Here is a 15,596-nt window from a genome sequence, read left to right as displayed (position 1 = left end):
TAAAAGATTTTAGAAAGAAGCCTTCAGTTTATACTGATTAGGAACAGTATTGATTCTACTAAACTCAATCTGTAAAAATACTGTAATTTTCATTTTGTGTTACATATTTTGGAGACCAATTTAAAAAAGGGAATAGTCAAGATATTTCTTAAAACCACCACTGTTATAACTCTTCTAATGCATAAGCTTAAAAAAGAGAAAGTCCTGTCATAGAAAGATTCTTTAACATAAAATTAGAAAAAAAAGAAGAAAATACATTTTTAAATTAAGAAGAATGGAAAACCTTTAACTTCAAATTTTAATAATAAGTAGTGAAGGCCTGTACCGAAAACAAAAAAAAAAAAACCCAAATAAAAAATAAAACACTGAAAACCTCTAAATTTAAAAAAGTGATGCCAAAAAGGTACTCTAGCCAAACCAAAAGGCATTTTCCATTCTGGTTTTCCATAAATAAGAAGTTAAAAAACCCAGTGAGTCATATAGAATGGAAATATCCCAGCAGCAAGTCACAAGCAAGCTCTGGAAACTTACTTCAGTTTCTCCTCTTCACTCAATGTCTTCCACAGTTCTTCAATTTGTACTGTTGTATCCTCCAAATTGGTCTTAGAATTTTCTGTGAGAAACTGAGCACGATGATCTTGAATAAAAAGGGCACTTGCTGACATGGGTTTTCTGACTACCCGATTGCTAATTAAATCATATGCTGTAAGCTGTCCAGATTTGTTATCTAGCACATTTGATTTTTTGTTACAGGAACCTTCACTGAGATTCTTTTGTTCAGGGCTTGGATAAGCTTTATTATTGAGCTCACATGCTGAACTTTCTCGAGGCACTAAAATTTTCACAGGTTCAATGTTTTCTCCCATTGAATTTTTAAGTGTATTTCCCTTGCTCCAGTCATCTGCACAGATTTCCAAAGACTTCTCAGGAACTGCTGCTTCCTCATTTTTCCCACTCCCAGCGCTATTGCTTTTATTGCTATTTTCTGATTGGGTATGCTTAACGGAACCTACAAAACAAGTCTCACTACATTCCTTCCGGACATCCTCACAAGATAAATTATTCACTGGGATCTCTTGAAATGTATTTCTACTGTTTCTATCAATGTCAGAATTTTCACTATTAAAATGATCATCATAATGGTCATCAACATGTATCGGATGATTTAAACAATAATTAGTGCTTTTCCCAGATTTATCATTATGCACATCATTTTGGAAAGGAATGGCTGAAGTATCAACATTTGGATAATTATTTCCAGATGATTCCATCTTATTAAAAAGCACATCTGTTTCTGTTGTATTACTAACAACGATGTCAGCTGAGGAAACATCTGTTTTATTATTTTCGTAAGAATCTGTACTAGGTAGTGATCCATAACAAGTCGTCATCAGATTTTCAAGAGCAATTAAAACAGATTCCTAAAAACATAAATTAACAAATGTTAGGGAAAATTACAAAAAATAATAAATAGGCAAGATTTAAAATATTTAAAAATATGTATAAATAAGCAACTTTCCATGTGAAAATGGTTAGGACTGCGTAAGTTTGTAAATAACATAAATAAAAAAAACTCTTCCCAAATTTACCTTATTCTGTAGTAATACTTGACTTTTATCTGGTGTTAAATTTACGTCCACATCAGCTGTAGGAACGTCAATTTTCAGAAAGAAAATGGGATACAAACGAGTTGGTTCCTTTAGGCACTTCAGATTGTAATGATGTCGGATTAACTAGAAATACATGTAATACAGAAACGATAAAAATACCACGTAAAGATAGTACTGCCGCCCTTAAATAAAACCAAAAAATCATAGTCTGCTGAGAAACTGAGTAGATGTAACTGCTAATGAGGAAAAGCAGTATCTACATGGTAATACTCATTTGGAGGCCTTGAACTTACATGAAGCACCAACATTCACTAAGAAGTACAACTCTCCAGTGCATCTGGCTTCACCGTTAAAAGATCAGAGAGTCATGGATGTTTCCAAAGTCCAGGGTTCAAATCCAGACTGCTGCTTCCTGGCTATAATGGGCTTCTTAGTCACTAACTTCTTAGTCACTAATACTTCAGTTTCTTCACTATAAATAAGGATAATAATTCATCACAGAATTGTTGTGAAGTCCTATGTAAGACACCTAGCACAACACTTAATAAATACTAGAGTATCTCCTTATCTCCTTCTCCTTATTTTATTTTTTAAGATTTTATTTATTTATTTCATAGAGATTACAAGTAGGCAAAGAGGCAGGCAGAGAGAGAGGGGGAAGCAGGCTCCCTGCTGAGCAGAGACCCCGATGTGAGGCTCGATCCCAGGACCCTGAGATCATGACCTGAGCTGAAGGCAAAGGCTTTAACCCACTGAGCCACCCAGGCGCCCCTCTCCTTCTCCTTATTTTAGAGCAAATCCTTGAAGTAGTTCTTACAACAGGCTGACAAATGGTAGAGCTAGTTTTTATTTTTGATCCAAGTAATACTTTTTTTTTCTAAAATAGATTACCTTTAATATGTCTTTTTGATGTATTGGTCGTTGGTTTATAAAGATAAAACTCCTTTCTGGGGTTGAAAGACTTGTTAAAGAGTGGTCTGCATCATGCTTTGGAAGAAATCCACTTAGATAAATCTGCAATTATAATAAATAGTTACAGAATTAGTATACAATGTCAACAATGAATGTGTTTCCAGGGGGTCTGACTATATACAGTACAAAAGGTATAAAAAAATAAAACGGATTTTCATTTTACGGTCTCAAGAGTCTTATACTGATAACCATGTCTTGAACATTAACCTTAAATAAAACATGGAAGCTTATTACACTGGTGTTCTTGGCCTCCAACTCTCTCTTCCTACAACTCTTTTTAAGGAAAAATTGGCATTCATAAAAGCTTCATGAATGGGCATATGTTTTACTGTCATAGGGCATACAACATAAATACTGCTGTCTGTTCAACCCTATTTTCTTTCTTCTTTTCTTTACGGTCTAGAAATTCTTCATACTATGACTTTCTTTGAGATGTTTGTCCTTTTCTGCCATCTTTTCTATAAAGAAGTGGCTGTTTCTATTTTGTGGAGATGACCTGACTGTGTTTTCATTTCTCATTTAAAAATCCCTTTCAAGGGCACCCGGGGCGGGGGGCTCAGTTGCTAATCATCTGCCTTCAGCTCACGTCATGATCCCAGAGTCCTGGGATGGAGCCCCGCATTGGGCTCCCTGCTCAGTGAGAAGTCACCTCTTTCTCCCTCTCCCACTCCCCTTGCTTATGTTCCCTTTCTTGCTGTGTTTCTCTCTGAAAAATAAATAAATCAAATCTTGGGGGAAAAAAAAGGGTACTCATATATCCTTTCAGAAAAAAAAAGTCCCTTTTACTCTTTGAAGCCATTGTAGTATTTTTTTTTAAAGATTTATTTATTTATTTGGCAGACAGAGATCACAAGGAGGCAGAGAGACAGGCAGAGAGAGAGAGGAGGAAGCAGGCTCCCGGCTAAGCAGAGAGCCCGATGTGGGGCTCAATCCCAGGACCCTGAGATCATGACCTGAGCTGAAGGCAGAGGCTTAACCACTGAGCCACCCAGGCGCCCCCCAATTGTAGTATTTTATTTTCATTTTTGTTCAGAGAACTTTCCTACAATCAACCCAATTATTTTTATGCTCTTTATTTTACAAACGTTATTATAAAAAGGAGGGAGAAAACGATAAAGGATCCTAGAAAAAAATACCAGAGAAAAGAAAGAGATAGAGGAGATAGAAGCAGAGAAAAAATGCTCCTACTTATTATTTCTAAAGATAATACAGAGATCTGTTAAGAATATAGGACAGAGCCAGACCGACATGATTTAAATCCTAGCTCCATTACTAACTATGTGATCTTGGTCAAGTTATTTAAAATATAAGCTTGTACTCTCTTATCTAAAACAACTAGTAACAGAGGTATTTATATTAACCTGTTAAGAAACACTAATAGTAAGATTTCAGCTAAGGTCTAGGAAAGTGAAAGTGTCAGCGGAGATGCTATTTTTAGGTAAGGAGAAACCATGAGGCTCTTTACCAACACACTGGGTGGCTGCCCTCTATGTCTATGGCTATCCCTACTCTTGGAAATAAGTGTTTAAGGAGATGCATTACCAATTTTAGAACACTAAGTGCATTATTGTCACAGTGCCAAACTGTGCCAATTTAAAAAATAAATTAATAAAGCTGGATAATCTACTACAAAATACGACTTAACTGTAAAAGTCCACAGCATTTATAAATGGTTGCATAATTTACCAGGTAACCTGAGATCTTTCTTAAAGCACCTGCTGAGCATCAGGAAGCACCTGTTTAGTCTCTGAAAGACTTACTGGGTTTGTGGACTTAAAACTGCCCCAAATAGGTAGGAATGAAAAATGAAATGAGTAAAAACAGGTAATATTGATAGTATTTTCCTTTTATACCATCTTAGTTGTCCACTGAATAATTATCATTTCCAAATACTGAGTTTTAAAAATGACTTAGGATGACCTTTTGAACAAAGTATATTTAAGTTATATGGAAAAGTAAAATCAAAGAGCAAAGTCATAAAATGCTCTAAAAATGAAAATCAGGGTACCTTATGGAAAAAGAATGTCTGTTAGAGGCCAAAACAGTGCCAAAAAGAAAGAGAGAGCAAGACAGAGAGAAAGACTAATCAGTGCAACCAATAAAAATTTGACCATACAAGATTCTGACCTAAGTATTCCTCAACCTACAAAGCAAAACAAAAATGAAAAGGCAAAAATATCAACAAATCCTCCTCCCCTGACTGCCCTGCGACTATGGCCTCTCCTTCCCTTCATCATCTCCAAGAATCCCCTAGAATCCCCTAGGATCTGGTTTCTACTACCTCCAATGGACACTCAGTCTTTCTCTTATGTAATTCTCTGCAGACTCGTGAGAGGGTCCAGGATGGCAGAGGAGTAGGAGACTTAAATTTCGTTTGGTCCCAGGAAGCCAGCTAGACAGACATCAAACCGTTCTGAACACCTACGAACTCAACTGGAGAATGAAGAAAACAGCAACTCTGTCAACAGAAAATCGACCATTTGCTGCAAGGTAGGAGGTCGGGAGAAGTGAATCTGAGGCAACAAACGGGAAGATTCTCTGAAGAGCCGGAAGACAATGACAACTCTGTCACTCAGGAAGCCTCTCTTTTGGTCTCTCTGCTTCCTCCCTGCACTTCCTCTGTAGTCTGGTTTGCTGATTTCTCTCCCTTTGCTTACCACCTATAAATGATGATGGTTCCCCCCAGTTCCATCATCAGAGCCTTTCTTCTTGGAATGGACTTTGAGTAATTTCATTCACATCCACACACACACACACCAGTGAGACTAAGATACAGATGTACAGCCTCTATTTCTTTCACCCCAAATGCTTACTATTTTTAACTAGCAGTCACAAAAATCTTCTTAATCACACGACATTCAAAACTTGATGAACTATTTCATGCCACTGCTGCCCTGCTGTACTACTGGCTCCTCCACGTGTCTTCAGCATGATAGTGAGTCCTGCCACCAACCCAATCTGTCAAACGCATCTCCTACCCTCTCCTCTAATTCTGCTGAAGTAACCCTGACTGATTTCCTAATCGTAGTTTTCCCTTTCAGTAAACCTCCAGGACACCAGGGAGTTATGTTTCTAAAATAATTTAAGTAATTCTGCTCAGGACAGTGGGACAAATTCATGCAGAAACTCCCTTCTCCCAGATCTCACCTGCAAATACCTAACAGTGATAGATAAAATCAATTTTTACAAAAATCTCAAGACTGAACCCTTTAAAAGGAAGACAACATAAGATGTTAAGGATGCAAAACATAAGGGACAGTGATGGCTGAAATCAAAAGTCTTATGTGCTCTTGGATCACAAACCAGCTGTGTCAGAAAAAAAAGGTTTTTGTAACCATGTGAGGTCATAGATGTAATTAGACTTACTGTGGTGATCATTCTGCAATATATACTTATAACAAACCATTTTGTTGCATGCCTGAAACTAATACAATGTTATATGTCATCTATATCTCAATTAAAAGAAGAAACAATCTGCCAGGTGGAGATTACATTCTGATGTGGAAACAGGAACAGAAAACACATACTAGGCAAGAAATTAATTAAAATCAGTCTTTCCATGTGAGATGAGCCACTGAAACAGCCCTCTTCCTCCCCCTCAAAAATGCTTAAAAAATACTGTGACTACTGTTTATGGAACTGCCTGCAAGGGTCACAAGAAAGAACACAGATAACTCCAAAACCAAAAATAAAGCTAAGCAAAGTCAGCTAGGAAAAGGGGTCGATAAAGTCTTGGCAGGACAGAAGGCATGAACTACTAAGATTAGCACCTGGTTTTGAACTGGGGCCGGGAGGGGGGTAGTACCTGCCAAGCCATGGGGAAGAAGAAGGTGGAGTAGATAAAAACAAAAATAACAAAACAACAAACCTGCATGCACAATGACTGTGCAAATTAAAATTTCAAAGCATATAAAATAGCAGAGAATGAGAGACTATTCTCCCAGAAAAGTAGAAATGACAGAGCTATAGAAAAGAACTTTGAAATTAGTACATGTACTATGCTTTCAAGAGAGTAAAGAAAAGTTACATCCATTATTTAAAAAATCAGGTGATTAAAATAATCAACTCATAGCTATAAACAAGTTTAGAAGAGAACAGGAAAACAAATTCTGAATCCTGGAAATATGCAGTTTTGGGAATAAAAATCAGGCAGCACTGAGGAATTCACCTAGAACTTGGCATGGAAAAACACAGAGATAAAAATATCAAGAGAAGATAGTTATCAAAAAACAAAACAAAACAAAAAACAAACATGAAAAAAAATAAAATCTGATCTCTATCCCTTAAGCTAACAAAGCCACATTGGGAAACTCCTAATAAATGCCATCACAGCAGTGGTTCAGCGGGGATCGCCATCCATAAATAAGAGATCCTCCAACATTAAGTGGCTCTAGGAAAGAAAGTGACCCTCAACATTATGGGAAGAGATACAGAAAATTCTCTCTATCCAAGGTTCTCAATGACGAATGCATTTGCCATCCAGTACAGTGAAGGCGTCTTGGTGGCCAAGTTTCACAACCTGAAGATATGTAATAGGGATAGAAGTGAGGTGAGATAGGGCAACTATTAGCAGTAGGCAAACAACATAAGTTGCTTTTGGCCAGGAATGAGAAAGAGTCAAAGAAACTCTGATACAGGATAACCCTCCTTACAAGTCCAGAAAGCATGGAGTGGTGATGGGGAGCTAATGGCAACATAAATACAACACCCATTTAGATACACAGTTCATAAATAGAAGAGAGATTTGGTTAGACGGTCACTCTCACTAGAGACATACTCAAAAGTTCATCATTCTGACAACCCATGGAACTGGAAATATTCAGCAGCACACGCTTTCCAAATTCCTGCATTTTTCTGTGCAAGGATAACCACATTAAGGTATAGCAAAAGTTTTGATATCTGTGATAGATTACCAGCAGCTCTCACCCAATTCAAAAGAAAATTTAAAAATCAATGGGCAAGCATAGATCTGGCAATACATCTCAATATAGTGATTTCCACTGGGAAAATGACTAACAGGACAGTTCCAATCACACGTGAAAGCATAACTGACCAAAATCTACGTCAGTGTTTTTCGTACTTGAATGTGGGGGTCTTGTTAAAATGCAGATCTTGATTCCCTATGTCCTGGATGAGGTCCTTGATCTCTAACAAGCATATAGGTAATGCTGGTGCTTCTGACCAAACTATGACAGCTAGAATACCAAGAGCACAATACCAAAGATCATCAAGTCTGGATCTCCTGTCATAAGCTTCCTGGGTTACCAGTGTGGGCAATGAAGTCCCATGAAACCACAAGGAACATGGGGGAATTCACTATCCCGAGATAGTACCTTTATTATCCCAAGTCAGCCACCATAACGAGTCTAAGGTGGCACTAGGGTATACTGAAACTACTTAACAACTATTAAGGAAGCTCTGAAAAACAGGACCTATGTCAGATCATGGCCAGTGCTCCAGGCACCACAGCTGGCCACTAAGGCTGGCCTGAATTGTTCCTCAGGCAGAGAGAACATCAACAGAGCACAAGCTTCCATCCAAGACTAATAAAATGATAATTATTAAGAACGCAATACTACAAGGAGAATAGAAGAACTAGTAGCAGAAAAGAAATTTCAAAAAATTATTAAAAAAGAGAAGAACAAAGAAACCAACTGTCTCACAGAACATAGAGCCTTCAGGTTTCAAGTGAGCAGACAAGCAAAAACAAGCAGATTCTATCTTATAGACTGTTCCATAAAGAAACCGAATAAGGATAATCTGTCAAGAACCAATGACAATCATCTAACTTTGCGCTAGGAAGAGAAAAGAAAAAGGAAGGAAAGGAGGGGAGCGGGGAGAGATGAATTTCCTGAGAACTGGAGCAGTGAGTATGCTCCAGTGCAGTGTGCTAAGCCCCCACCCCATGATGGCACTCGTGACTCCCCCAGACTCTGGGAACAGGACCAGGATCTTGATTAATACTCAACTGAAGCCTGACACCCAATAAGCCCAGCCACAAACACTAAGTTCCCAATTAGACTTTTTATTCACAAAAAAAAAAAAAAAATGGCTTGGAGGAAAAAGACCCGAAAAGCAAAACAAAACCGACCTCCTCCTAAAAAAGAGATAATTTAAGGAACAAATAATTTAAAAATAGAAATAAAACTTAGTATCTCTAAAGAGAGTCAAGATTTTGTATCCATAAAACAACAATATGAAGTTGTAAAAAAGCAGTAAAATTTGAAAACACTCTTGGAGGGCACCTGGGTGGCTCAGTTGGTTGAGCATCTAACTCTTGATTTCAGCCAGGGTCATGATCTCAGGGTCGTGGGGTCAAGCTCTGCATTAGGCTCTGTGCTGGGCATAGAGCCTGCTTGGGACTCTTTTTCTCTCCCTCTGCCCCTCCCCACCCTCATTCCCTCTGTCTCTTTCTCTCTAGAAAAATAAAAAATAAAAAATAAATACTCTTGGAAATGAAACATAAAACGTTCAAAAAAATCCAGAAGGGATAAAACAGAGTGTGACATCTCCAAAAACTTATAGAAAAAGGAAAAGATACAAAACTTGAGAAAAACAGGAAGAGAAAAATAACAGAAGATCCTAAATCAATGATAAAGAGTTTCATTAAAAAAGAGAAAAGTGATCAAAGTTATGACAGATAAGAGTATATAACCCAGACCTGAAAAAGAAATGAATTTTCAAATTCAAAAGGTCTCACAAGTGCTCAGCATAATAAGCAAATGAATAATAAAAGACATGCATCTTGAGACATTCTTGGAACAGAGACCAAGGAAAGATCCTAAGAACGTTCAGAAAGAAAAATACAGAAATAAAGAAAGAACTAGAATGCATTCATTTTCCCATCAACAACAATGGATGGTCAAAGGTACTCAATGTCTTCAAAGTTCTGAAAAATTATCTTCAATCTAGAATTCGAGATCTACCAGACTAGAGAGAAAGTCAACAAGAGAAAGTATAAAATAAAGGCATTCTCATACATAAAAGTCTACCTCTCATGTCCCCTTTCTGTGGGACAGAGTTTAGTTAACTAAAGATGTATATGAGAAAAATGAGAATGAATACTTCTCAGGAAGACATGGGATATATGAAATAATGTAAACAAATAGTATTCCTTGGAAAAAAATTCCAGGATGGGAGCTGTATAAAACACCTGGCATGTAATCAGTTCGACTAAGAAATTAGGTTCTAAATCTAATGCTTTTTAAAAATGGAATAGAATAAATTACCAGCTACAGCTACCAGAGTAAGTAGAAGAGCTGGATTTAACTGTCGACATGATGAAGAAAATTTCTTCAACTTAAGAAAGGGAAAAAACAAACAAACAAACAAAACCCAAACTTTGGAAAGTCCAGAAAAAGCAAAAACTCTCTAAGATAGTTCATATATAAAGCAAATTTTGAGCAAGTGACAGGAGAACAAGAAAGGAGATTCCACTTAATTGCAACAATAGCAATAGTCTCATTTGTATAAAATGGACACATAACATGGATTCTTAGGAAATGTAATCCCAGTACAATACTTGGCTTTGCACTGAAATTTATTTGTAGACATGCAGTATTCTCCAAATAAATTTTCAACTTTTGCTGTCAATTTTCAAACAAAAGATGGAGATTTAAAATTGGCTGCAAAAGAAAACAAGTCACTAAGCTTGATAATATAAAAGTAGGGCTGACATGATATAGAAGTAAGACTGGGAGTGTTCTTAATTCATAATCTCGTCCAGCATTCCAGGAATTCAAGAAGCACTGTCTGAAGCTGAGAGATCAAGAGAAGGAAGCTGGAGTACATATTTAGAATTGTTAAGGGAAAACAAAAGTAAGAGAGAGCTCAACTCTTCTTTTTCTTTTTAACAGATTTGTGTATTTGCGCGAGCGCGCGCGAGAGTGGGGGAGGAGCAGAGGAAGGGAGAATCTCAAGCAGACTCCCTGCTAAGTACGGAGCCCAACGCGGGGCTCCATCTCATGACCGTGAGATCACGACCTCAGCTGAAATTAAGAGTTGGATGCTTAACCAACTGAGACACTCAGGTGCCCCAACTCTTCTTCTTTCACGGCAAAAAGTAAATGGATAATAAGATCCTTTACTGAAAAGTATTAAAAAAAAAAATGTAACTATAACGTTCAAATTAAAAAAAAAAACAGGAAGTAGGGCTAGCGAGAGAGGGTTAATATAAGTTGTAAATGTATTTTCTTTTTTTACCCTATACATACATCTAATTAAAATGTTACAAGAAAAACTTCTTGCCAACCCAAACCCCAAAAGAAAAATAATTTGACAGTTTCAGTGGTAAACCAGAATTATTCAAGAACACTTTGTGGCATACCTGAGATTCTTTAGCATGGTACTGAAAGGGCTCCATACTGCCCATAACGCCAGTCCCCAGAACAGACATGAGAGCCATCTTATGATCAGATACTCTATTTTTCTGCCAAATAACTGCCTAGGGACAAAAAGACACAATTTTTAACACAATTTAGATTTACTAAACGCAAATGCTTACCTCATTTATCTCCGTATTTAGCATTCATCCCCAGCTTATAATTTCAGTATCATTTAGAAGAGATGCACAGGCTCCAAAGTCAGAACTCTGGTTGTGAATTTTAGTAACTGTATATGTTATGGCATAAAATCTATTTAACTTCCCCTAACCTCAGTTTTCTCCTCTCTACAAAATGACTCCCAGAGTTGATGAAAGATGAAAATAAACAATGTAGGGAAGTATACGAGGCAGTGCCTGATCCTAACCTTTAGAGTATATACTTTACAGTACATTTAAATGAAACTGTTATTCTCAGAAAGGTATCACTATTTTATTGAGGATGGAAAACTAAGCTGCAAGATTTCTGTAAATAGTCAAAATGGTATAAAAACTTGGGATAATGCATGCTCTTTAAAATTATCATTGCAATTACCTTGTATATACAGGCCACTTAAAAAAGCTAACTGAATCTCACCGACATAAAAAGCTGAATAATGAGCTTGGATTTTTCTCACTGGAAATATGTAGTAGGGTAGTTTAAGAGAATCATGGTCCAGAGAGACTGGACCAAAGTCTGTGAAGTACACCATCAGATATAATATATTGCAATTTGTTCAGTTAACAAGATCCCGTGATAGTAAATCTCCTGAGAAACAATCAATACAGGCATAATTTGTTCGTTAACAAACATTCACCTGGCACCTCCCAAATCCTTACAACGATGTGTAAAGGACCTAGGAGAAAACATCAGCATTCAAGGGACTAGCAGAGGAAGAAGAGACTGAAAAGGAGCAGTGTCGATGCAGAGGGAGGCCGAACTACAGGACAGTACGGTACACAGAACAAGATAATTTTGTAAGAAGCAGTCACAGAAGACCAATGTCAAGAAACAAAGATATGAACAGAGTTGAGGCTACAGGCTTTAACAATCAGAAGAGTGCGGCAGTTCTAGGGAAGGAGAATAAACGAAGCCAAATCTCAATGACGTACAGTGATTATGGGGAGAACGTAAAAAATGTGAACCTAGGGGTGCCTGCGTGGCTCAGTGGGTGAAGCCTCTGCTTTTGGCTTAGGTCACGATCCCAAGTCCAGGGATCGAGCCCTACATTGGGCTCTCTGTCCAGCAGGGAGCTTGCTTCCCCCTCTCTCTCTGCCTACCTCTCTGCCTACTTATGATCTCTCTGTCAAATAAATAAAATAAATCTTTTTAAAAAATGTGAAACTAGACAGCATTTCAGAAAGTTTCACTGTAAACTGAAAGCAGACAGAGCAATAACTAGAGGCAGGTGTGGATCAAGGGTGGGTCTTAATATAACACACCCGAACTGGAAGCAGTAAAGAAATAATGGGTGTATAAACAAGTAGGTTTGTAGATTCAATGGCTAGAGGTTAAGAAGTTCCTTATAATTATCCCCTGTAACGTAGAAAAGTTACATTTGTTGTGAGTGAAAAAACTGTGACCTAAATATCTGATTGTAGAAGGGAGAGAGAGAAAGAGAGAGAGAGAGAGAGACAGTGATACTCTGACAAGACCAAACTAGATCAAAGGATTCGGACCAAATGAGCTCCTTAATATGAACAGAAACCTACAAAGGCAATCTGAAGTACTGAGAATATTATATATAATAAAACGAAAAGTGAAGTAAATGGATTCAGTGTTGCCCTCTAACTGGCATGCTGGGGAATAGCAGTGAAGGAAAGTGCCCCTCTGGACATGGCAATTAGCACTGACCCTGCATGTTGATGTGTTAAGACTTTTAGAATCTTAAAGACAAACCTGCTTAGGAAAGCAGAGGTACTGTAACAACTACTCAACTACTCAACAACTACTCAACAATAAATAACCTGAAATTCAGTGTAACAGGAAACCTTTTACCTATTTCCAGAGTTTTATTAACACTAATCACATAGGACTTATGATTTATGAAGAACTTACTTGGCACTACTATTCTAGAAACCACTGTTAATTTTCACAACTTTTTCACATAGGTATTATTATCTCATTATGCAGAGGCAGGCAATGAACCTCAGACTGACTGATTTATCCAAAGAAACTTAGATAGTAGGTCATGGAGCCATAATTTATACCCATCTTTTTGGCTACAAACTTACTATTTTTACTCTGCTAACATCTCTCCCCCCTCTAGTCAAAGACAGTAATAAGTTAGAGCCAACATCAGACCCTAACTTGGAATTCTCAAAGACAAATGCATATTCATGTATGATTACCCTCCACATCCATGTGGTATACTCTCTACTCTCCAATTAACTTGAGGGTATTAGTGTATTCTCAAACTAAAATTATTTTTAATCTATTCACTTAAAAATAAATAAATAATTGGGGTCCCCAAATCAAAGAAACCACACCAGAATAATGGAAGTCCAAAAAGACTGAGAGCTACTATCCCAGCATCCTAAAATCAGAATATTTTTGAATGCAGTTGTCAGTACTAATACAGATATTATAATACAGATCCTTATACCTAAGAATTTCTAAATTTCTAAATTTCCAGTTATTTTCATTCATTAACATTCACAGAAATAGAGATGTGAAGTAATTAGGCTCAAAGTGCACACAGCAAAATGACAGAATTAGGAAAATAATTCAGGTATTGCGCCATCCTAAATTTCACCTTTCCACTATTATGTATTGCTTTCAAAGTGATCTTAATTAGAAAAACATAAAGTACATGAAGAAACCAAAGTATAAAAATAAATTATAAACAATTAAAAAACTGAGGTATAGGTTCTATGTGTGTATTTCTCTCTCTCTCTTTTTTTTTTTTTTTGAGGATTTATTTATTCATTAAAGACAGGCATCACGGAGAATGAGTGGTAAGAGAGGCAGGAGGGAGAATCCCAAGCTGATTCCATGCTGAGCACGGAGCCCAACAAAGGCCTCCATCTCATGACCCTGAGATCATGACCTGAGCCAAAACCAGTAACTGGATGCTTAACTGACTATGCCATCCAGGTGCCCCCAATGTGTATATTTCTAAACAAAAATTATGTCTTGGTAACTACATTTATACTTACAGGACAATATACTAGACTATTTAAAATTGGAACTGCTTCAGGAAATATGAGATGTAGAGTCACAAATATATATATATATATTTTTTAAACTTCTCCAAAGAGGGACAGGTCTTTTATTTATTTATTTATTTATTTATTTATTTTTAAGATTTTATTTATTTATTTGACAGACAGGCAGGCAGAGAGAGAGAGAGGAGGAAGCAGACTCCCCGCTGAGCAGAGAGCCCAATGCGGGGCTCGATCCCAGGATCCTGGGATCATGACCTGAGCCGAAGGCAGAGGCTTTAACCCACTGAGCCACCCAGGCGCCCCCACAAATATATTTTTAATCTTCAATTTTATCACATATAATCTATAAATACTTTAGCTAAATTAAAATTTTTGGAGGAGCTCATTTCAAAATTTTTTTGAAGATTTATTCATTTTGAGAGAGAGGCAGAAAGAGAGCACATGGGGGCAGGGCATGGAGAGAGACTCTTAAGCCGACTCTGCGCTGAGGCCAGGGGGCCAGAACGAGCACTCAATCCCATGACCCTAAGATCACAACCCAAGCTGAAACCAAGAGCTGGAGGCTTAAGCGACTGCACCACCCAGGTATCCCACTCATTTTGAACTTATTCAGCAAGTATTTATTGAGCATCTACTTCACATCAGATTCCATGCTAAAAGCTGGGAAATTAAAGATAAAAGGAAGCTAAAAATATAAAAGGAAAATAAGATATTAAAATAATTATAATGCATTATAAAAACTGCTATTATGAAACACAGCAGACACACTGTAGTAGAAACCTAAGTCTACTTCACAGAGCAACTGTAGGTGCAGAGAAATCTGCAAGGAGTCTATCACCCATGACTCATGGGATAGACACTGCTGACAGATAGGAGGGCACATGCAAAGGCATGGAAGCACATAGAATATGGGTTGCTGGAGATGAAGCTGGACAGGAGCAAGATCATAAAAGACTGACCATATCACACAAAGAAGTTTAGTTTATCTTATATGCAATGCAGAGTCCCTGGAGAAAGATATCTAACTGGGAAAATGCTTGATCAGACATGGATGTTAGAAAGAGATCTCTGGACTTTAAGGACATTATGTTAAGTGAGAGGAGTCAGATACAAAAAGACAAATACTGTACGATATTGTTCATATGTGGAATCTAAAACCAAACTCAAAGAAAGCAGAGAATAAAATGATAGTTACAAGGGAATAGAAGGTGGGGAGATAGGACAGATGTTGTTTAAAGGTACAAACTTGCAACAAGTAGTAATTAAGTCTAGAGATCTAATGCACAATATAGCAAATATTAACAACACTACCCTATAATAATCATCAAACTTGCTAAAAGACTGAACCCTAATTATCCCAATCACTAAAATTAAATGATAATTATGTAATATGATAGAGATGCTAATTATTGCTACAATGGCAATCATATTACAATATATAAATGTATCAAATTAATATGTAATATACCTTAAATTTACATAATGTT

At 37.1% G+C, this 15,596-nt stretch overlaps 1 protein-coding gene across 9 annotated transcripts in view; it reads right to left on the bottom strand.

The window, feature by feature from the left end:
* The window catches only part of PMS1 (PMS1 homolog 1, mismatch repair system component), an 85,189-nt gene that overhangs the window by 18,480 nt on the left and 51,113 nt on the right, over positions 1-15,596 (bottom strand). For 8 of the 9 annotated variants that reach the window (XR_006608507.1, XM_045086474.1, XM_004763369.3 and 5 more), the window contains 4 exons: positions 10,909-11,025; positions 2,502-2,624; positions 1,590-1,733; positions 532-1,421 (listed from right to left, as the gene is read on the bottom strand). Coding sequence is in view for 8 of the 9 variants with exons in the window: in XM_045086474.1 (XP_044942409.1) it covers positions 532-1,421; positions 1,590-1,733; positions 2,502-2,624; positions 10,909-11,025 (1,274 nt within the window). In the remaining variant the exon portion in view is untranslated. The remainder of the gene's footprint in view (positions 1-531; positions 1,422-1,589; positions 1,734-2,501; positions 2,625-10,908; positions 11,026-15,596) is intronic. The other variant, XM_013061851.1, reaches the window with a different exon arrangement.

Source organism: Mustela putorius, unplaced genomic scaffold, assembly GCF_011764305.1.
Source record: "Mustela putorius furo isolate JIRA1106 unplaced genomic scaffold, ASM1176430v1.1 tig00000992_pilon_pilon_pilon, whole genome shotgun sequence".
NCBI lineage: Eukaryota > Metazoa > Chordata > Mammalia > Carnivora > Mustelidae > Mustela > Mustela putorius.
This window is presented reverse-complemented; position numbering and strand designations above follow the sequence as displayed.